This window comes from Rhamphochromis longiceps, linkage group LG19, assembly GCF_057381845.1.
Source record: "Rhamphochromis longiceps isolate RC_006_pf linkage group LG19, R_longiceps_female_GT1.1, whole genome shotgun sequence".
Lineage (NCBI taxonomy): Eukaryota > Metazoa > Chordata > Actinopteri > Cichliformes > Cichlidae > Rhamphochromis > Rhamphochromis longiceps.
The window spans coordinates 32850225-32872957 of NC_140575.1; the positions used below are offsets into that span (position 1 = coordinate 32850225).

Here is a 22733-nt window from a genome sequence, read left to right on the forward strand (position 1 = left end):
GGGAGGAGGAACTCCCCTTTAACAAGAAGACACCTTTGTCAGTTAGCCAGGTTCAGGAAGACACCGTCATCTACAGTGACCTGTTGGGGATTCAAGGGAAAGAGAAGAGAAGAAAGAGAGCATAGATAGACAAACAAAAAACAAAGTATGGTGGGGAGAATGCCAAGGCTATCTTGGGGAGGTCCCCAGTTGCCTGAGTCTATAACAACATAATTGAGGGACACCTGATCCAACTCTAACTGTAAAAGTCATTAAAAGTTGGTGTTAAGCCTAATCATAAAAAAGAGAGTGTTCCTGTCTCCTGAATCCAAACTAAGGTTTCCCAACAGCACAACATCCTGACAGCTGAAAGCTCTTCTTTGCAATTTGCTTTTGGAAACCTGAGAAAAACACAAGTAAGCCTGGAGTCTGAGAAGGCAGTGGTCTATTGGGATCATATGCGACTGTGAGGTCTTAAAATATGATAGAGCCTGATCATTCAGAAATATGTAAAGTAAGATTGGTGTTTTGGGTGAGCTTTTTCTCTCTTCTTCTTTCAGTGACCTCTGTACAACAAACATAGTCATTTGTTTTGCAGGCTAGCTATAGTTGAGAGAACAATGTCACACACTACCTCTGTATCTGTATCGGTTGGGAGTTCGCCTTGTAATCGGAAGGTTGCCGGTTCGAGCCCCGGCTTGGACAGTCTCGGTCGTTGTGTCCTTGGGCGAGACACTTCACCCGTTGCCTGCTGGTGGTGGTCAGAGGGCCCGATGGCGCCAGTGTCCGGCAGCCTCGCCTCTGTCAGTGCGCCCCAGGGTGGCTGTAGCTGCCATCACCAGTGTGTGAATGGGTGGATGACTGGATATGTAAAGCGCTTTGGGGTCCTTAGGGACTAGTAAAGCGCTATATAAATACAGGTCATTTATCAGCTGACGGCGGAATTTATGGATATTAATGTACAAATGTTTCCTTTAAAACAGGGGTGCCCAATCCCAGTCCTCGAGAGCTACCGTCCTGCAGCTTTTAGATGCATCCCTACTCCAACACAGCTGAATCAAATGGTTTGGTTACCTCTTCAGCATGCCATCGTGTTTGGCAAAGGCCTGATAACAAGCCATTCATTTGATTCAGCTGTGTTGGAGTAGGGATGCATCTAAAAGCTGCAGGATAGTAGCTCTCGAGGACTGGGATTGGGCAGCCCTGCTTTAAAACTTCTTACAAAACAAGTGTGTCATTGCTTGTTTTTGCCCTCCCGAACAGTAGGCGGCAGTGTGAGGTAAAGCTATCGCGCACAGGTCATGAGGTCGCAGGGCGGGGCTTCGGCTTGTGCAGTAGGCTACGTGTGCTTCACAGCAGTTATCTTGCGGTTAGTGAGTTAACACCACAACTGAAGTCAGAGACATGGTGCTGCTGGAAAATGATTCGGTAAGAGCAAATATACCTCGTTAATAACTCGGCCTGTTGTTGACTATGCGATAGAAGCAGACATTGTATTCTTTAGCTGTCGTAAAGCTAGCTTGCTAATAGCCACAATGTTAGACACGCCAGTAGGCAGATTGAGATTAGCAGTTAGCTCTGAAGCTAAGACTGGTCTTAGACTTTAAAGTTGTACTTTCTGGCATAATTTGATTGTTCAGGTCAAAACGGAGCTAACCGAAATCAGTAGGTTCTCAGCCAGGTGTTGTTAACATTATCTCCAGCTGCCACTTGTTAAATTGGATTACACTTAGCTAAACTGTTGCAGTTTTGTGGAGCAGTGCAGTAGCATTAAATGCTTGAAATGTCTTGTCCTCTCGTCTCCTTTTATGTATTAGCGTAAGATTAGCAATAGTGAAAATAAGTAATAAAAATCTTATTGTTACGATTAGGATTAACGGTTTCATAAAATATTACTAGTAAGGCAGTCTGTATCATCTATCGAGGCCAATTCTCTAATCGGTACTTTTAAATAAAATAATCTGGATCCACACCGAATTTAAACTAATTCTTCCTCCACCAATGCTTCACCTTCTCACCAAGTTTCATGAAATTCGGCGGTGTAGTTTTTACATAATCTTGCTGACCATGCTTAAACTACTTTGCATGACTGTTAGCTTGATTTCACATCTTTTTTCTTTCTCCTCCTGTTGTCCAGTTTCTCACAGAGCTGACACGGCTCTTCCAGAAATGCAGAACATCAGGCAGTGTTGTCATCACATTAAAGAAGTGTAAGTGGGTTTTTCTAAAAGCGACAACCAAGCTGTGAATTTCCATGTTTCAAAATGTATTTATTTATATTTATGCAGTTTTAATAAGAGTCTTTCATTCTTCCAGATGATGGGAGAACCAAACCGGTGCCCAGAAAGGGCCACGCGGAGTCTTTTGAACCTGCAGACAACAAATGTCTCCTCAGAGCGACTGACGGCAAGAAGAAAATTAGCACAGTGGTGAGTTGCTTTAAGATTTAAATTTTGAGATGCTTTGCCGTCCCCACAGCTGGTTAATCCTGATTTTTCACTTATAATTTCAGGTCAGCACCAAAGAAGTTATCAAATTTCAGATGGTAGGTTGAGCAAGTTTTCATCTAAAATCTTTTTTGATCTCCATATAAGACTGAAACTACCATATTTTTCTTAAAGTTTTGCCTCTTTGATAAATCCACCATTTGTACTTCTTTCATTTTCAGGCGTACTCTAACCTCCTCAGAGCTCATATGGATGGACTTAAGAAGAAAGACAAGAAAAGCAAAAGCAAGAAAACCAAAGCCACCCAATGAGCAAGAGACTCTAAGACAACCTTGGGTACCTAAACTGGTTCGCACTGAGGGGAGTGGGAGAGGGCTCCATGTGATCTGCAGCCCCCAATCTGCTTTCCTCCCATTCATTCAAGGCCTCAGATTCACGGACTGCTTTGATATTATGCCATTGTTTGCATGATAACATCTCATCCCTGACTGCCCAGTGCCATTTGGAACAGAAAACTGAGGATTTCTCATTCATCATCTCCACCATTTCTGCTTCGGGACCAGATTCTCAAAAGTTCTGCTGCCTCTGGAGCCCGATGATTAACAGCCCTTCACTCTATTTAATTGTTAGAGCATATTTATGTTATGTTGCCAGCTAAAAATAAAAGTTGTGCTAGCTCATTCTAATTCAGCTGGTTTTAGATGTTTCATTTTTTTCTTTTTTCATGAAATTGGATTTAAATGTCAGTTTGAGTTTTCACGTAGAACCAAATGTCCTGTTTTGTTTTTCTGGTGGGGTCAAATGTCATGTACTGTATTTTTTTTATTTTTTTATTATGTCTTTAGAGGCACAACTAATATTCTAGTCACTGTTTTTACATACCGATACCAAGCTGTTAAACTGGCTGTCTTAAATACTTTAACACCAATATGTATATTACAGCTTCAGCTAATGTCTGAATGATGTCATGATTTGGTTCAATAGTGCAGAAAATGTTGAAAGCTGCAGATTTACTGAAAGCATGTTTGAGTTATAAATACAGAGAGGAGTATTGGCTGTAATTCAGATGCCTTTTTTTGTTTATCACAATCACAAAGCATGTTTGACTGCAGCCAGAAAATGTTTCCACCCATTTGTGTTTGTCCCACCGTGATACCAGAGTCCTGCTCTCATACAAGAGGACAGCAGCAGAATTTAAATTCAAAAATAAAGTGCTTTCTAAACAGTCACAGCTCGTTTTTGTCTGTTGAAATACTAAAGGACCAAACGTGAGCAAGACGGAAAACATTACGGTTAATACGCTATTTACAAACTGCATTTTTGTGCTATACTGGTGATAACAGTCTGTGTGGCGTTTAAAAGAAGTGCTGTCTCATAGCGCTGTGTTTCTCTTGTCCGGTCTTTCCTTCGGGGATAGCGCGAGCTGGCGCTGCCGGGCGCTCTCTTCCTGGTATCCCTGGTTCATGAGGCTGGTCACAAACTGGAACATGGTCTGGATCAGAAACAATAAGCATTACACACATGCTGACCCTTGAAGTGTGAAGCTTTTGTCATCAGGTTTTAGCAGTTCCCTCTTCTGTGTGTAATTTAATACACACTTTCACAAACTTACTGCACTGTGAGATAAAGGTCTTTGAGAATCACCTTGTTGGTGAAAACATTTCATGTCTTTAAACTGGTGTTATCTTTGGCATTTTTAAAAAGGTTTTGCTTTGCCAATTCAGACAAAGACATGGGAGCAAATCGTTTGTTTTATTTGACAGGCTTCTAGTAACAAAGGGCCTAAAGATACGATTTAAAATGAGTTCATTGCTAAATTACCTGTTATGTGTGGACATAACACTCCCCAAATCCCTCAATTTAAGCTTCTTTTTTGTGCTTGAATCATTCATAGGTTAGTATTAAGTGGCTTAAGAAACACACACACAGAATACAAAACATTCCTCTGAAAATGTTAAGGTAGGACTTGACTGACGTTTTGCAAATGTATTAGCAGATTATGAACTTTAAACTTTGCTGACGTGTGACAAACCAGCATTAGCCACTAGAGAGCAGGAGAGGGTCAAAATGGAAAAGGATGCACAGTTTTTATGTGGATATTATACTTTAGATCTAAGCATTTGGATTTTTCTTTACAGCTGTTAAAACGTTTCTCTCTGGGCAGCGTCAGCAATCTTTCATTTAAAAAAAAAAAAACGTCTTAGAGTGATAAAACTCGTCGTGACAGAAACACTTTCCACTTGCTCAGCACCCTCTTGCATGGTTCAGTGAGATGTAGATTTTACCATCAGTCAAACTTGTGTTGCATTAGTCTCCATCTTGACATATAACGCGGAGCATTAAGGAAGGGAGTCGAGCAGGAACCAGCGTTGCTGCTGTGATGGTCGCAGCCATCACATCTATTCCACGAGGTTATTTAACCAGAACAGGAGGTGGAGAGACTCACAGGTCACAGGCTCCTTACCTTCCACGCCTCCTGCAGCTCGGCCGTCCACCTCTCCTTCAAGATGGGCTGCACGGCGCAGATGAATTCTGCTCCGACATACTGGGAAAAAATAAATAAATAAATAAAAATAATAATGTGAGATGCTAATGTGCTCATGGATTGTTATGTGCTATTTGCAAGAGCGGGTGGGTAAAGCATTTTTGCAGATTGGGGATGTGCGTCAGCTAATTCGGCTGCTGTGACTTTAGGGGTCTCGTTATATAATGGCTAATAAAGCGCTACACCATCAGCACAAATTAAAAAATATGTGTACGCCTCTCCAAACAAAGCAGCATCACACACAAACAAACAGCAGCTCAAAGCTGTTGGGGATCATCGGGGGCCTTACGCTGTAGTACTTAGGCGGGGCGTTGTAATGATAATGGCTTTTCCCCAGCTCCAGAGCCAGAGCCTCCAGTCTGTCCAGCTGGTCCAGTCTAGCCACACTTTTTTCAATAAAAGACATCACCCTGCAACAGATTGAAAAACACACTCAGCTTTATCGATCCACCATTCAGTCGTGAATTAGCAGGGAGCAACTATCAGGTGATGCGCATCCACTGTAGATGACACTCGTCTGTGCTGAAAGGCTGCAGACTCTCATGCCAATGAGAATATATAAGATCGATGTGCATCTATCAGTTCCTCTGAGCTGAAAGCCAACCAGCTCCTCTCACAATACTTTATCCCTCCCCGAAGACAAATATCTCTCTACATAAAAGAACACAGTATCAGTTTTCTTTGTTTGTGTGAGTCTGTCTGTTTGCTGTAAAATATGTGTTTGATAGCCTCAAAGATGGAACAAAGGATGAGAGCTGATTTAGCTCCCTCCTAGTTCTGTCTCGCAGCCCAACCTGGACATTGGTGCCGATCCCCAACAAGTGCACCTGAAGAGCCATTTGGCTGTAGCGGTGAATTTATGAGCTGCTGGTTCAGGCTGGAATTCCGCCTGCGCCGTGGCTGCAGCAGCCCCACGCTACCCTCTGCACCTTCAGGTCCTCAGGCAGTAATTGGGTGTTTTGGCCTCATGTGTAGAAAAACACAGAGAGGCACGATGCACGCTGGGAAACAGCGACAAGTGCCAGTGATGGATGTTATGAGCTCCTTCTGCTTTGGACTGGAAAGCACCGAGTGACACTCTGATTATATGATAACCTGTGGTTTATTGTTATGGTGTGTGATATGCACAACATGGTTTAATCATCTGTTCTTGTTATTCTAGAACATAAGTCTTGTGATAAAGTTCTTTTGTGGTCTAAAAACGATCGTTGCCACATGAATGTACCTCATGTGGGTGATGTGTTTCTTTCACTTCAAGAAATATGGACATTTATTTGAGTTTGTGTCCCCCCCCCCCACACACACACACACCGCCCTAAATACCCATTAGAGCACAGGGTGCTTGGACCCTAGTGGATATTTCCCCTAGGGGCTATCTGGAAGATTTTTGGGGAGCTTTTTTTTTAATATGTGAAAAACAGAAATAATTTGTTTTTAGGCGGTAAGCACAATCAAGTTATGAAATAGGCCCATTTGTTGCTACACATGGATTGAACAATATTAAGAGAAGGATGCACGCGTCACTGATGTTTTATCATTTGATTTATGAAAAGTCATGCGGTTGTTTTTTTGGAATCGGAAACCTTTACCGCATGAATGAATCATTTCCTATTCAGTCGATTTCTATTTTTTTTCCACTTGGTGTGTTTTATATAACATAAGTGTCATCTATTGTGGGATTTCCCACATACCGTTACCAGTCTGCTGTATCCCACTGTTATATTTGAAAATGCTCACCTAGAACACAAGTTCAGCTACATTACCTAAAGTGTTATTTCTGCAGACTGTATTTTCAAGCTGTAGCTGCTCAATAATAGTTATCTATCTATCTATCTATCTATCTATCTATATATATATATATGTATATATATATATATATAGAGGCAGCACGGTGGCACGGTGGTTAGCACTGTTGCCGCACAGCAAGAAGGTCCTGAGTTCAATTCCTCCATCAGGCCGGGGTGTGGAGTGTGGAGTTTGCATGTTCTCCCCGTGTTTGCGTGGGTTCTCTCCGGGTACTCCGGCTTCCTCCCACCGTCCAAAGACATGCAGCTTGTGGGGATAGGTTAATTGGATAATTCAAATTGCCACTAGGTGTGAATGTGCGAGTGAATCTGAGTGTGAATGGTTGTCTGTCCCTATGTGTTAGCCCTGCGACAGACTGGCGACCTGTCCAGGGTGTACCCTGCCTCTCGCCCTATGACAGCTGGGATAGGCTCCAGCGCCCCCCGTGACCCTGAAAAGGATAAGTGGAAGCGAATGGATGGATGGATGGATGGATATATATATATATATATATATCCTATTTTTTTTTTTTTTTTTGGAAGCTTGAAACCTGGATCCCCCATAGCCGGTTACCAAGATTACGTGAAGTACCCTCAGAAGGTCTGCTAGATGATGTTAATGCAGCACTACGGGCAATACCTACAACCACGATTACCGACACTAACAAGCTGATCTACAATACGGCAGCAGTGATCAGTGAGATGCTTGGCTACAAGTTGAACAGCCACAAGGGGCAGTACCCTCCATGGAGAAGGAGGCTAGAGGGCAAGATCAAAGTAGCACGGAGGGAGGTTAGCCAACTAACGGAGTTGCAGAAAGGTGCGACAAATAAGGTGCCTAAGAAATACAGCAAGCTGTCCATACCTGAGGCCTTGGAAACTGCCAAGCAAAGACTCACAGCCTTGGCCAGCCGCTTGAGGAGGTACACCAGAGAGATAGAAGGCAGGAGAATAAACCAGCTGTTCTCCACAGAACCAGTCAAGGTGTACTCTCAGTGGCAAGGGAACAATAAGAGAACAGCACCACCAAGGCTGGAGACGGAGCAATACTGGAAGAGCATATGGGAGAAGGACGCAACCCATAACGGCAATGCTCAGTGGCTAGAGGATCTGAGGGCAGACCACAGCGACCTCCCTGAACAGGGTCCAGTAACCATCACAGTGGCAGATATCCAAGAAAGGGTCTCCAGTATGAAGAGTTGGACAGCACCAGGGCCCGACATGGTTCACGCCTACTGGCTGAAGAAGCTAACTGCACTCCATGAGCGTCTGGCAGCACAAATGAACCAGCTGCTAGTTAACGAGAGACACCCGGAATGGCTAACTGAAGGCCGGACGGTCCTGATCCCCAAGGACCCCAAGAAGGGACCGGTCCCCTTCAACTACTGACCAATAACCTGCCTCAGTACTACATGGAAGCTCCTGTCAGGCATCATATCGGCTAAGATGAACAGGCACATGGGTCAATACATGAGCGGGACACAGAAAGGAATTGGCAAGAATACCAGAGGCGCAAAACACCAGGTACTGGTAGACAGAACAATCAGCCGAGACTGCAAGACCAGACTGACCAACCTGTGCACTGCCTGGATTGATTACAAGAAGGCCTATGACTCAATGCCCCACAGCTGGATACTGGAATGCCTAGAATTGTACAAGATCAATGGGACCCTAAGAGCCTTCATCAGGAACTCAATGGGGATGTGGCGTACAACACTAGAGGCCAACTCCAAGCCCATAGCACAAGTCACCATCAAGTGCGGGATCTACCAAGGAGATGCTCTGTCCCCACTGCTGTTCTGCATAGGCCTGAACCCCCTCAGTGAGATCATTAACAAGACTGGCTACGGATACCGACTACGGAACGGAGCAGTTGTCAGCCACCTCCTGTACATGGATGACATCAAGCTGTATGCCAAGAGTGAACGAGACATCGATTCACTGATCCATACTACCAGGCTATACAGCAATGACATTGGAATGTCGTTCGGACTGGAGAAGTGTAGTCGGCTGGTAACAAAGAGAGGGAAGGTAGTCAGAACTGAGGGGATTGAACTACCAGAAGGCAACATTGCAGACATAGAGGACAGTTACAAGTACTTGGGGATCCCGCAGGCGAATGGGAACCATGAAGAGGCCGCTAGAAAAGCTGCAACCACCAAGTACCTGCAGAGGGTCAGGCAAGTCCTGAGGAGTCAGCTGAATGGTAAGAACAAGATCCGGGCCATCAACACGTACGCCCTGCCCGTGATCAGGTAGCCTGCTGGGGTAATAGGCTGGCCAAAGGAGGAGATAGAAGCCACTGACATAAAGACAAGAAAGCTCCTTACCATGCATGGAGGGTTTCACCCCAAGTCCAGCACCCTGAGGCTGTACGCTAAGCGGAAGGAAGGGGGCCGGGGACTGGTGAGTGTCAGCACCACAGTCCAGGATGAGACAACGAACATCCAAGAATACATTGGGAAGATGGCCCCAACTGACCGAGTGCTCAGTGAATACCTCAGGCAGCAGAAACCCAAGAAAGAGGAGGGAGACGAGGAACCATCATGGAAGGACAGGCCCCTGCACGGTATGTACCACCGGCAGATAGAGGAGGTGGCTGATATCCAGAAATCCTACCAGTGGCTGGACAAAGCTGGACTGAAAGACAGCACAGAGGCACTAATCATGGCAGCACAAGAACAAGCTCTGAGCACAAGATCCATAGAGGCTGGGGTCTATCACACCAGGCAAGACCCCAGGTGCAGGCTGTGTAAAGATGCCCCAGAGACAATCCAGCACATAACAGCAGGGTGCAAGATGCTAGCAGGCAAGGCATACATGGAACGCCATAACCAAGTGGCCGGCATAGTGTACAGGAACATCTGTGCCGAGTATAACCTGGAAGTCCCGAGGTCAAAATGGGAGATGCCCCCAAGGGTGGTGGAGAATGACCGAGCTAAGATCCTGTGGGACTTCCAGATACAGACGGACAAAATGGTGGTGGCTAACCAACCGGACATAGTGGTGGTAGACAAACAGAAGAAGACGGCCGTAGTGATCGATGTAGCGGTTCCGAATGACAGCAATATCAGGAAGAAGGAACACGAGAAGCTGGAGAAATACCAAGGGCTCAGAGAAGAGCTCGAGAGGATGTGGAGGGTGAAGGTAACGGTGGTCCCCGTGGTAATCGGAGCACTAGGTGCGGTGACTTCCAAGCTAGGCGAGTGGCTCCAGCAGATCCCAGGAACAACATCAGAGATCTCTGTCCAGAAGAGCGCAGTCCTGGGAACAGCTAAGATACTGCGCAGGACCCTCAAGCTCTCAGGCCTCTGGTAGAGGACCCGAGCTTGAAGGATAAACCGCCCGCAGGGGCGTGCTGGGTGGGTGTGTGTGTATATATATATATATATATATATATATATATATATATATATATCCATCCATCCATCCATTCGCTACCGCTTATCCTTTTCAGGGTCGCGGGGGGCGCTGGAGCCTATCCCAGCTGTCATAGGGCGAGAGGCGGGGTACACCCTGGACAGGTCGCCAGTCTGTCGCAGGGCTAACACATAGGGACAGACAACCATTCACACTCAGATTCACTCGCACATTCACACCTAGTGGCAATTTGAATTATCCAATTAACCTATCCCCACAAGCTGCATGTCTTTGGACGGTGGGAGGAAGCCGGAGTACCCGGAGAGAACCCACGCAAACACGGGGAGAACATGCAAACTCCACACTCCGGCCTGATGGAGGAATTGAACTCAGGACCTTCTTGCTGTGCGGCAACAGTGCTAACCACCGTGCTGCCTCTATATATATATATATATATATATATATATATATATTTATATTTATTTTTTTTTTGTGTGTGTGTGTACTTTAAAAAAATTAGGTCAAAAGGGATCCCTGTCAATCCGATTGTTCAGTCTGATGTCACTAGCCGTCTGGGCCTAAACTCCGCTGCAGGTCCATATATCAAACGATCACTGTGGCATTACTGAGAGTTGAAAAACTGTCTAAAGTCTTTCATCTTTAATAAAATGATCAGCGTTCTGCTCTACCAGGTGTAACAATTGAGTTTAACATCCAGGCATCCATGAAAACGGAATTTATGACATTTAACGGAGTTAGAAGTTAGCATGGAGTTAGCTCGCTAGCTTCTTTCTAAATACAATATAGCATGTCCTGACTGTGGGGTTTTGGAAACAAATTAAAACGTACAGCTCTGCTATCACTTCCAGCATAAATGAAGACAGAAAACTAAACAGCAGTGACGTTTGTAGGGTTACTGAAGTTGGGCTAGCTGGTATATAATGATGTGCTACGTGACCGCTAGCGACACAGCTATGTTAGCATAATATAAACAAGCTAACTTTTTCCCCACTCGATAAAAGTTAACGTGAGTGTTGTCGGTGGTCAGGAACAAATGTAATCGCATGGCAGGATGCTGTAAAAGGACCAAACTTCAGCCAGGAGAACAACTGAGATAATCTATCCACAATACGAGGTTAGTCATTCATGTACTGCTGCATGGGCTGGGCTGTAGTTACATCCTAAGGTTTTAAAAACTGAGCTTAAATAAATGATTAGCGGTAATAAAAGCCGAGGGAGGTCAACAGTGATCACTGACTGTTTTAGGAGCTTTTTGAGATCAAATAGAAGAAAATACAAAACATTAAACATGTTAACAACACAAAAGCCATATTAAACGCAGACTACTACTAACTACTACTAACTACTTTAGACCCGGAAGTAGGATTCGTCATGTCATCACTTAATGACCGGATAGTTATCAGACACTGAACAATGAAAGAGTGAAATAATAAAACCTGTTGCTTCAGGTTGAGTGTGTCATCTGTTGGCAGAAGATGGCTAAAGCTAACAATGGTTCTAAGAAGGCTAAAGAAGCACATGGACAACAACCAGAAACTTGAGCTACTGCAGATTAGAGGAGGCAACATGACCCTTTGTTTGTTTAAAAATGTTTAATAAGGCAAGCTGGAGTAGCTATAGTGGAGTAAACTGCAGATCTATGCTAGGTTGAGATGCTACAAACGGGCTATCAAAATGGACCTAATCTTATAACACAATCAAAAGAAGGACTGATGCATGTCAGAGGGTGCAGAGATTGTTTTTGTCACAACAGATGGATGCTCCTCCCTCAGTTTGGTTCTGCCAGACAACCTCTTCCTGTTAAAAGAGTGTTCTTCCTCCCCACCATCACCAAGTAAGAACTGTGAGTTTGTTGAAATTTTCTTATATTTTTAGGGTCTTTAGCTTACAATATAAAATGCCTTGAGATATCTGTGATTGTGAACTAGTACTATAAAAATAAAACCATATATATATATATATATATATATATATATATATATATGTATATATATAGTAGCAGTAAATTTGAGTTTACGTGAAAGATATTGTCTTCCCCTTTGGTGTGTATGCTATGTTTAATTTGCTGTTTTTTCAGTGTTGTTCGAGATGCTGGTGTGTGGACGTGCTGGGATGTAGAGTCCGTGACTGACCGCAAGCCGTGCGCCCTGAGTTCTCGGCTGGTCCGCAACCTCTCCAGGTCCTCCACATCTCGGAAGAGGAAAAAGACGTCCTTGCATTCAGGATGGGTCTCAAACAACCTGTTTGCCATGACAACAAGTACAAGCAGCCATCCGTGAGCCTCTCAGAGCCACTCGTGTAACAGCCTGTCACATTCATTCCCACACCAAAACAAACCTCTCCCCCAGAGTTAAGATGATATAAACCCCAGAGTTTTAAGATGGACAGTCACACATTTATTATCCTGTTTTTGCTGTGCTGATTTCACCTCATCAGCGACGCAATTAGAGGATTTTCTCTCACCCTTGAGTCATTCTCTAAAATAGACACTTTGAATAGAGATCTGATTGTGCCTTTTGGATCTTACTCTAGTGCTGCTTATAGTCAGCGCCTTCCGGTTTTCACAGCCAACATTTGCAATCAGAAACAGGCCACGGGGGTCATGACTTTGTTAGCCTGTTAGGCCTTACACTCAATTCCACCCGTGGCTCTGGGCGAGCCGCCCTCTCAGATTCAGAGTCTCAATTAAATGAGCCACTGCTCCTTGCTTGCGTCTTCTGACTTGAACTCTAAGCCAGTTTCTCTAACCAGATATGTTTAAGCATGTTACCAACCAATCAGAGATCCTTTCAGTCTCCAGCTGAGGTAGCTGTGATTAGTCATGCTACCAGAATACACAGCTGCCTCCCATGGATGTGAGTGCTGTTGTGCTCACACTGAGATCTAAGGCTTATGGTAATTCTGTGTTTTCATCATCGTGGAAGAAAAGCATTGTGACAGGCATCTGAAATGTTGTCAGACAATCAGGGGAGGAAAATATAAGCTTAAAAAAAGAGGGTGACTGGGAGAAGCTGTTGATTTTAATTCACATAAAACTTAACGAGATAGGATAGGCATCACATTTCCACCGATATGAAACATCAGGTAATATCAGATACTCATCAAAGAAAAACTGTTTATTGTGTTTATTGTGGCTGATACCTGTGCAAACCTACAAAATGTGGGTTAAGGTAAAGTTTGATGTGCCCTGTTCTGAAGAAGACACTATTCAGAGCGTGTTAAAGCTCTGCATTACCAGAAGTAATTATGAGCTGATTATATTATCAGAGAAACAACAATAATTCTTAATTATTAGCTAACAACACAAATAGCACTGCTTACTGTGAAAATTTGTTACCTGTAGTGCTACACAGACAACTTGGACATGTACGGTGCTGATTTCTAACTCTGGGTTAAGGATTAATGGGAAATAATAACATGTAAAATGATGATGGGTGTGGCAGTTTTGCTGTTTTGCTTTTATTCCCTGTGGCCCTTTGAAAGAAAGCAATCCTGCATTTTTAAACCTGAGATTTAAAAAAAAGGGCACATGTACAACCTTGGAAGATAAAGAGATGGCTAGAGGTGCTGGGAGAGGTGTCAGAGACTCTAATGAATGCTGCAAAACATACCCATAGCTCTCTAGCCTTTACACAAGCTCACCAAAATGCCCAGAGGTCTGAGGAAGCATGCATAGCAGCATGTTTGTATGAGCTTTTAAGTACTGTTAAAGCACATCTTACTATCATGTCTCCCTGTTTCTTCCTCCAGTTTCTCTAGTCTTTATCATTTAACTGAATGCGTACAGCTGACAAGTTAAGCAACATGTGGGTACACCATGCGCTTTATTACCTACAGCATCACACATGAGAAACGTGCACGTAATTGTATCTTTTTCATTCAGTTCAGCTGCACAAAGTTGAAGAAACAATGCTGTGATATTTGCACAGTGTTACTGTTTTTGTGTTGTTGTTTTTTTCAGTAGCAAAGTTCATCCGCGATGAGAGAGCTGGGACACTTTCCTTCTCGCTACTCATACCGAGATGCTTGCCAGCTTCACTGATGAAATTGAAGCTCTTATTTCACGACTGTCAGCACACCGGCGACACATAGACAGCTTGTTATTTTCTTCCATTGTTAATCTCTTGTGGACATGGAGTGTGCATGCAAGCATGCATAACATATGCAGACAACGTAGCACTCTGAATGGCTCAAGTGGAATTTTAATTGGCATTGCACAGACGTTGCATTCATTTCTGTGTTGTTCACAGATATGCTACTCCACCTTTGATAAATAAACTGGATTGGGCTAAAAACACCACAGCACTTTACAGGAAGGGCCAGAGTCGTCTCTATTTTTTGAGGCGACTGAGGTCCTTCAACATCTGCCAGAAAATGCTGAGGATTTTCTATGAGTCTGTTGTGGCCAGTGCGATCCTCTATGCTGTTGCATGCTGGGGGAGCAGGCTGAGGGTTGCAGATGCCAACAGACTTAATAAACTGATCCGTAAGGCCAGCAATGTTGTGGGGATGGAGCTGGACTCCCTCAAGGTGGTGTCGGAGAGGCGGATGCTGTCCAAGATAAAGACAATGTTGGATAACACCTCCCACCCACTCCATGACATGCTGGTCAGTCACAGGAGCACGTTCAGTGAGAGACTGAGATTACCGAAAAGCACCACTGAACGACACAGGAAATCATTCCTGCCTGTGGCCATCTCCCTGTACAACGCATCCACTTAACACACTGTTTGCTGCTACAGCTACACATGTTTCTTTTCCAACTATTTATTTATAAGTGACTTATGTATGTATGTATGTATATATATGTATATATTGTACTATTCTTAGTTAGTGTATTGTCTGTCTTGTCTTAATGTTGGTTTAAAATGGAGCACTGTAACAAAAAATAATTTCCCCCAGGGATCAATAAAGTATTCTGATTCTGATTCTGATTCTGATGCACCTTACTTTGGGTAAATTTCACAGATAAAAATTCACTTGCTGAGGAGTAAAGTGAAAACACCAGTGACAAACAGGCAATTCCCATTTGTTGTTTCATTGTAACCATTGCTGTTCAATCAGGAGTTGCAGGCCATGGTGACATTTGTACCCTGGGGTGTCCCTGGCCCACGAGAGGCCCGTGTATTTTCAGGCCAACACTTAAGGTCAATCGCTTTAACTCACTCCAGGCATCTTTCATTGGGCTTCTGGCCACAAATAGTCTCTCTTCACTCTAAAGACTGACAGTCTACATCACCATATCCTCTCATTTGTCTCATTTCCCTGCCAAGTGCCAAAGGGCTAAAGATGTTTTCCCGGAAGCTAGTTATCATCCTAATTGCTAAAATGAATTTGCCTGATGGCTAATGCCTTTAATTGTATAGTACTATGGGAGACCCGGAGTTCTGATAATGTTATTGTTACTATCACGTGATGACATTAGGATGTGATTTGGAGTGATATGAAGGGAGGTGCGCGGGTGTGTGTGTGTGTGTGTGTGTGTGTGTGTGTGTGTGTGTGTGGGTGGGTGGGGGGGATCTGTTCCAAGCTTCCGGGGGACACGGAGACGGGGGAGGGAGTGATGGAGATAGAATTCAGGCATGTCATCATCACAGTAGCTCACCAAGATACTTTACAGACCCCTTCCTCTGCAGGTCACAGCGTTTCACTAAGCTCTGATTGGATGATCAGACTGAAATTAATAGACATTTTTACTTCTTTTTTTTCCTTCTTCTGCGTAACAAGCAACAACAAAGTGATGCAACCCATTAATACAGTACAATACAATATCTTAAAGGACTCAGTGTGACTTCATAAAACTAAAGAATTTATTATAACACCACCCCCCATCCTTACATACCGCTTCACTAAATTAGTATTTTATTCGATTCTGAATTGCCTGAAATTCTCCAAACATCAGAAAAGTCCTACCTGACGAACATAATAATCCCAACTTTGGCTATATCGTCCCGGATAACTTTCCACGAGTCTTTAATCATCTGAATCTGGTCCTCGCTGGGATACGCGGCAGCAGCAGCATCCTCTGAAGTCTTCTCTGCAAACTCGGATTTTGCTGCGAGACCTGATATTGCGCAGCCCATTCTTCACATGAAAGACGGAAAGAAGATTTTTTTTATTTATTCTATTTTGGGGCAATGCCAATCCAGGAAGATTTTTTTTTTTAAAAAAGGAAAAACGACAGTTAGATACTTCGGTGCCAGAGGAAATGTGCTGGTGGTGACATCTGGTTTCAGTGCGCGTCTGGAGCTCCGCTCCTCCGCGTCAAGTCAGTGACCAGGATGCGAGCTGTGGTTGGCTCAAAATAAATAAATAAACCCTCGGTGATGCGCAAATATGACAAAGGTTTGGTGGCTTTATGGAGAGGGTTTCTCTCTTGTGTATTTCCGGTGTAACTCGATGTGTTCATGTCCGACTTGATGGAACTTTTTTTTTTTTTTTAAACGAGGCGGCGCTCGGGATGACCTTTGCGGTCATTTAAAAATAATAAGAAATTAGCCAACACAAATGAACAGACTCATGAGACCACATTAACAATTATAGTTGCTACTGGCAGCTCCACACGGATCTTATTCTAAAACATAGTTACAGTAACTATTACTGCCTCGTTGTTTGGGTGTCACACCGAGCTCAGTGCTCTACATGGAAAAGTAACAGGAAATGAGCCATTTGTTTTTCTAACTGAGGCCCTTTGCATACTCTCCTTACAGGAGTGGGCCTCCCATTTGATGATGATAATTTTTTTAGAGATATTTAAAAGCAGTTCTCATATATTGAGGACAAAACTTTGTCATAGAGCTCCTCCTTTATGGCATTGGTATCATCTTTTGCTTAGAACTGTTGCTCTTTGTTTTTGAAATAGAGCATTTCCTTACACCACAACAATAAATCCTCTCAACTCTCCTTTAAATGAATTTTATTTGATGTAAATAGAAGGCTGTCTTTGAAGCCACGTCAGCCACGGTATGAATGGATCTGCAGTAACGCACATTTACCAATAACTGACAAAGACATTTCTGTTTTTATTCAAAATATGGGAAACAGAGTATGAAACAGTGCATTATTAGTATTTACAAGAGGCCAAAATTTCCCAAATATACAGTTTTATAAATAACGTTTAAGAAAATATACAACTTGCTGAGAACGCTAAAGCTCCAGTGATGTTTCACACGTTTTAGAAGCAGCTACAGTAAATGACAAAGCAAACGACTGCTAGGATCAGTTGCTAAAAACAAAAGTAACAAAAAATGGCAGCAATCTTTGGTATTTGGACACAGGCTGTGCTAATAGCAGAGCTGACATCAGTCAGAGCTTCCCTGACAGTTACACAGAAATATTGCTATACTGACTGTAGCGAGAATCACTAACATTGGGAACCAAAAACATGGATATAATAAAGTACAACCAGTTCCCATTTCATACAGGAGATTTTATACACATTTCTACATAGACTTTGTGCAGACATTTACCCAGTGTGTAAATATTGTAATTCATATTTTATAAGAAGACAATAGCCATTAATATGTCTCTGGTGTCACACCGTGCTGCGATCATGTCAGGGTGTCTCCGATAGTAAAAACACTGCACAGTCACAAAGTTGCATTCTTTTAAGAGAATTAACATGAAATATGGGTGTTGGGACAAGTATGAGATATTTGTCAGATAATGTTTCAAAATTCTAATAAAAATATACGGTACATAAATCACATGTTCATGAACTTGTGCTTAAGTTCTGGAATTTCTCTCGTAAGCTTCTCACAAGTTTGCTCTCTGAGGTCTTCCCTGAACTCAGGAGATCAGACTTTGCTGCACTGTCTACGCCCTCTGGACAGAGGTTATCTCCTTCTTGTGCTTGGCTGACCTTAAGGCAGGTCCTGGCAGGTTCCTGAAGGTTCTGTACTTCATGAAGGGGTAAAGACACAGGCATATGGTCCAAAGATTTCCACCTGCACAGCAGGGGATAGAGTCGAGAGCGTTTCTGGTGTGGGGGCCAGTCTTCTACTACGGAGCCGTCACTGCGTGTGGTTTCAGATTGCTTTCGAAGTGTGTCAGGGTCTGTCACAGACCTACGAAGATCTGAGGAGCTACTGTATTTATGTTCACAGCCATTACACCTGTCCATCCCACTCAGGACTGTGCAGCTATGGGTTATTTTTGAGGAGTGGGATGCATCCGAGTATTTGGAGCGCAGCTCCTGAACATCAGGCCAATGGAAGGTCTCCATCTCCGGGCTCTGCGGGCAGGTAATTGTGCTCTGGGAGCTGGCTCCAGAGCTGGGAGTCAGGACTGGACTTGGAGAATGGAGTTCAGGGATAACTGCTTGACTGCAAACATTCGTGGGCAATCTTAGGCTTGGTTTACCTGCATACACACAGAAAACAGACAAAGAATGCCTTTCAGGTCTCTTTGCACACAAGTCAAAGTGCTAGGGTACTTTAAAAGAAAAAGAGCAATGATTTGCATCCTATTTACCCCTTTTTCTAAGCTGCAGCTTCTCCTCGTGGACAGCAGGCATGTCCCTGAAGGCTTCCTGGTTTGCAGTTTCTCGGCTCCTCTGCCAGACAACGGGTTTGTTATTTTTAATGCGCTGGCTGTACTGACGAGCCAACTGGAACACCTTGTTCTTCATCTTTCCCATGTCTTGAAGGATCTGGTCGTCATCCATGCTTGTTCGGAAGCTAATGATCTTAGGTAGTTGACCTTGGTTGTCTTTACCGATCTCTTGAAACACCGGGGTCTCGGAGCCCTGACCAGATCCTCCTTCCACTGCTTGGCAAGTTGGGATAGGTGACAACATGGAGAGGGTATTGGAAGCGGTGCTCATTTCAGACTCGTCTAGAACCTGAGGTGGTTGCTTATCGGTTTTAGCATCTGAAGTATCAGAGCTGTGGTGTGCCACTTCTAATAATGACTCACTAACTTTCTCCTGTGCATCCTGCTGGGCTTCCTGGCTCTGTCCCTCATTTTCCATGTCTTGCCAAACCTTGAGCATTTCTGATGAAGGCCTGAATTCCTCTTCTGTGCCTGAATTGTCTGAAATGCTGTTACAACTAGCCTGGGCCTCGACTGATCTCTGTGGTAGATAATTTCCAGTGTTTTGACTTGTTTGTAATCCAGGAAGGTCAAACACAGACCAAGATGTAGGCCTGTTCTGAGAGAGACCTTTCCTAAGAGCTGGGACGGCCCTCTCCTGAGGAGCAGGATTATCATTAAGCTGTTGGCTCAAGTTCCTGACCAGACCTGCTGGAATATAAGACAGACTCTCCCTGCGCCTGATGCTGAAGTTAGCATCTTGGTGCTCAGCGTGCTCGTAGTACTGTCGAATTTTGTGGATGAGGAGGCGATCTTGTTTGGAGAGCGTAGACCTGCGTTCCCCTTCATTCAGCCCAAGTTCACGCACAGCAACTGACCGATTAGCCTCTGAGCTAGTTTTCAGCTCTGCTGAGGAGCTGAGCAGCATTTGGGTCTGTTTCTCAAAATCCATGCAAGCTGAAGGGCTGTGGACGGCATCATCATCCACGGACTCTGAGGGGCAGACAAGTGAACCCATGTCCTCTGACATTACACTGCTCCGTCTAGATAGGCTGCCCCTGAAGTGTCCAGCTATCACACTCGCCTGGTCTAGCACAGAGGAAGGTAGGATGCTTTCGTTACCCGAAATTTCCTCCTCTTCCTCTTCTGAGAGCTCTCCATTGGTCAGTACACTCGCCTCCTCCACTTGAAGACCAGAGGAATCACTCTCTCCTTCTTCTTCCTCTCCAGTTTCCCTTGAGCTATCCTGAGGTCCTGAGGTCTCCGTTTCTTGTTCTGAGGGGGTCACAGGAGACTCAGGGCACTGGAAGCGATCCTCTTCCAGCTGATTGCTCTCATTTACTTGAGGAAGACAGTCTAGATTGCACGGCTCCTGCATACTGACCTGAAACATGACACAAGTTTTGTTTTACAGTAAAATGACACTTTCTAATAACAAACAATCTAAGCTTAATGGTGCTATTTACAGTAATCTTAATAGTTGCATCATAAGTTGTTTATGCATTCATGTACAGCGCTGTGCAAAAGGTCTCTTTATATTTTGCTAGGAAAATGGAAAACGGGTGCAGCAGTTTATTGAAACGTGCAAATATACGTGGAAATATAGTATATGGCAAAAATGTCACATCTTTCTTATCATTTTTCCAGTTTTAAGTGGTTAAACAACGGAGAAAAAAATCCAATAGACTCCTTTGAAAATGGTCATGTACAAAGAATCGACTGAAAATAAATGAAAAAGCAGCCAATGTCCAAAGAAAGACTTCAGAAAGCCTTTAAAACAATTAGAAGAATGTCTGCCTCCTTGGAAGCAAAATATAAATCAGGGCGACTCAAGACTTTTGCACTGTACTGTAAATGACCTCATTAGGCTCAGCTGAGATGTATCACAGGGATCCATGTCTGTACAAAAATCCAAGTGTAGTTAAAAACTGCAAAGGCCATTTGCAGCTGTCTGTAATGACTCTTTACTGGATCCTGGCGAGTTCACTATTACATTGTTTGCGGCTGTACTAGTGTTCATATTGCTGATGTCACCCCAGCCTGGCATTAATATGAATTTATTTCCAGGTGCTGCCTGCTCTTTTGGAGTGTCTGCAATTGCAAGAGGTGCAGCTTGGAGCTGTGTGGTGCAGATAAGGTTAGGAAGAATAATAACCTGCACTCTGCTTGGCTGAAGAAACCTTCCCCCCCCCGCAAAGTTACCAATTATGAGAATCAGGCTTGAACTGTAACCGGCATCTAAATCCAATGTTGCCTTTCTCAGTGAGAGTGCCTACCATAGCACAACAGTACGTGTGAGGAATTTTAACTACCGGGGCTACATATGGCATTAATATGACTCCAGGCATAATTTACATGTAGCATAGAGACTATGTTGACGGCAGAGGGCAGCTATTAAATAGGAAACCAGGTTATTTGTGTAATGTATTATTAAATACGCTCGCTCTCATTCACAGAGATATAACAATAACAGATAATAGACTGAGAGCCTCATTCAAAATATACAATGGCTAAAATAAGCTTATCAAAATGAGGACAGATGGATACTTTTTAATAGACCTAATACACATTACATGTGGCCTCAGAGACATGTATGGAAATCGGGTTTAATAGATGTGTATAAACCGTATACTGGGCTTTATCAATTACCTGCAAGCTGCAAGTTTCTTTCAGAGCATCAGCCTCATGTTTTTCCACCTCCTCTCTTGTCAGAGTTTTCAGCTCAGCAATATCTTCGTTCTGATCATCCTGAAAAGGCAAAACATGGAATCAATCTTGTCTTTTGCTTTTTTTAAAAATGAAATGAATGAAGCCCTTATTCCTATTGAAATGATGTGCACTGTCACATTTGGGAACAATGTTGCTACAACAATTAACTTTAACAAAGGCTTTCTAATTATGAAAGTACAAAGGGGAAATATGATTAGAAAATATGATTATCAAAGGGCAAAGCGCTTGCTCGTATAATGTTCGTTTAATCAGATGGCTACATTAACCTTTGAAGTCAAACAACATTTAAACAGAGCACACTGACTCAGTGGTTCAAATGCAAATGTAAGCATGCTCTCAACATCATTCGCTTTAACATTCATCATGAAATCCAGCACCTTGTAGCAAGAGGAGGAAATGATAAAACAGGAGTGCATGCACAGTGAGAGGACACAAAAGTCTAAAGCAAAAAAAACAAAAAACACACAGGCAAAGACATGCACAAGGTATGACTTAAGTTTCACCCAAGTCCTCAAATTGTTCTTTATGATCCGACTGACAGGATTTCAGTTGATGTTCTTTGATAGCAAAAATTTAACCCAATGCATTCAGTGTGGACAGTGCAATTGGTAGCAGGTGTTAGTTCCATTTATGAAGGAAAGAAAAAAAAGTGATAGGGATGAGAGCCAGCGTGGGAGAATGAGTGGCAGTGAATATTGGTAAGCTGGTGGAATGGAGCAGGAAATGGGAAACCCGTGGGTGGCTGAAACCCTCACCGTTGTGAAGTGAGTAGAAAGCAAAGACCTGGCTCTATAGTGCCAGCAGGAGATGGCTGCGAGCACTGAGCTGGCAAAGTCGGCTACCTGGTCGTCTCCCATCAGTATATCTTCCTTGTAGCTCTCCCCATCTTCCACATCCTGCTCCTCCACAGCCTTCTCTGGCTCCAGCCCCCCCTCACTGGGTAAATAGCCCTGTTTCGGGTCCCTGTCAGTAGGACTTAGCTCCTCCAGAGAGTCTCTTCTCAGCATTAGATCCTCCACACACGGGCGCTCAGCCTGGGGTTCCCCTAGACTGGAGGTCAGCGTACTGACACTAGTGGCCGGCTGAAGGGAGCATCTAGCCCCCAGCAGTGCCCCCTCACTGTCTGCGTGCTGTAGCGTGAAGGCATGGACATGTGGTTTGTTATTGCAAGGCCAGTGCTAGAGCAATGCTGTGATTGCAAAGCTGTAAATGGGATGAAATTACCATAAAGCAGCTTTAGCTTTAGGTGAGATGTGATTTATTTATGTTTTTCAAATCTAGGTTAAGTACGTTTTGTGAAGATTAGAAATCTCATTTTTATTTGATTTTCTTTTT

At 43.6% G+C, this 22733-nt stretch overlaps 3 protein-coding genes across 7 annotated transcripts in view; 1 reads left to right on the forward strand and 2 right to left on the reverse strand.

Moving 5' to 3' along the window:
- Positions 1–1257: 1257 nt before the first annotated feature.
- Positions 1258–3655, forward strand: srp14 (signal recognition particle 14). The gene is made up of 5 exons (XM_085392147.1): positions 1258–1407; positions 2117–2189; positions 2296–2408; positions 2492–2524; positions 2648–3655. The coding sequence occupies exons 1-5, from the start codon at positions 1384–1386 to the stop codon at positions 2735–2737; spliced, it is 333 nt and encodes a 110-aa protein (XP_085248273.1). The 5' UTR covers positions 1258–1383; the 3' UTR covers positions 2738–3655.
- xgb (x globin) lies at positions 3648–16282 on the reverse strand. Its single transcript, XM_085392148.1, has 5 exons — positions 16050–16282; positions 12269–12376; positions 5261–5381; positions 4891–4971; positions 3648–3918 (listed from the first exon to the last, which is right to left on the reverse strand). The coding sequence occupies exons 1-5, from the start codon at positions 16217–16219 to the stop codon at positions 3799–3801; spliced, it is 600 nt and encodes a 199-aa protein (XP_085248274.1). The 5' UTR covers positions 16220–16282; the 3' UTR covers positions 3648–3798.
- An 856-nt stretch (positions 16283–17138) lies between these two features.
- Positions 17139–22733, reverse strand: part of LOC146647206 (pleckstrin homology domain-containing family G member 3-like) — a 31562-nt gene continuing 25967 nt past the window's right edge. For 4 of the 5 annotated variants that reach the window (XM_085390856.1, XM_085390852.1, XM_085390853.1 and 1 more), the window contains 4 exons: positions 22154–22528; positions 21318–21416; positions 18609–20052; positions 17139–18497 (listed from right to left, as the gene is read on the reverse strand). In XM_085390856.1, coding sequence (XP_085246982.1) covers positions 17848–18497; positions 18609–20052; positions 21318–21416; positions 22154–22528 — 2568 coding nt within the window. In that variant the 3' untranslated portion in view covers positions 17139–17847. The remainder of the gene's footprint in view (positions 18498–18608; positions 20053–21317; positions 21417–22153; positions 22529–22733) is intronic. The other variant, XM_085390854.1, reaches the window with a different exon arrangement.

Bases quoted from the DNA above. Each gene is read 5' to 3' on its own strand.
- xgb (XM_085392148.1), bottom strand. From the start codon at position 16,219: ATGGGCTGCGCAATATCAGGTCTCGCAGCAAAATCCGAGTTTGCAGAG. The intron at 12,377-16,049 runs GTAGGACTTTTC...CATGGCAAACAG, and splicing joins GGGATTATTATGTTCGTCAG to GTTGTTTGAGACCCATCCTG. The intron at 5,382-12,268 runs GTCAGTCACGGA...AATCTGTTGCAG, and splicing joins CTCAGGGCGCACGGCTTGCG to GGTGATGTCTTTTATTGAAA.
- srp14 (XM_085392147.1), top strand. From the start codon at position 1,384: ATGGTGCTGCTGGAAAATGATTCG. The intron at 1,408-2,116 runs GTAAGAGCAAAT...CCTGTTGTCCAG, and splicing joins TGCTGCTGGAAAATGATTCG to TTTCTCACAGAGCTGACACG. The intron at 2,409-2,491 runs GTGAGTTGCTTT...TTATAATTTCAG, and splicing joins AGAAGAAAATTAGCACAGTG to GTCAGCACCAAAGAAGTTAT.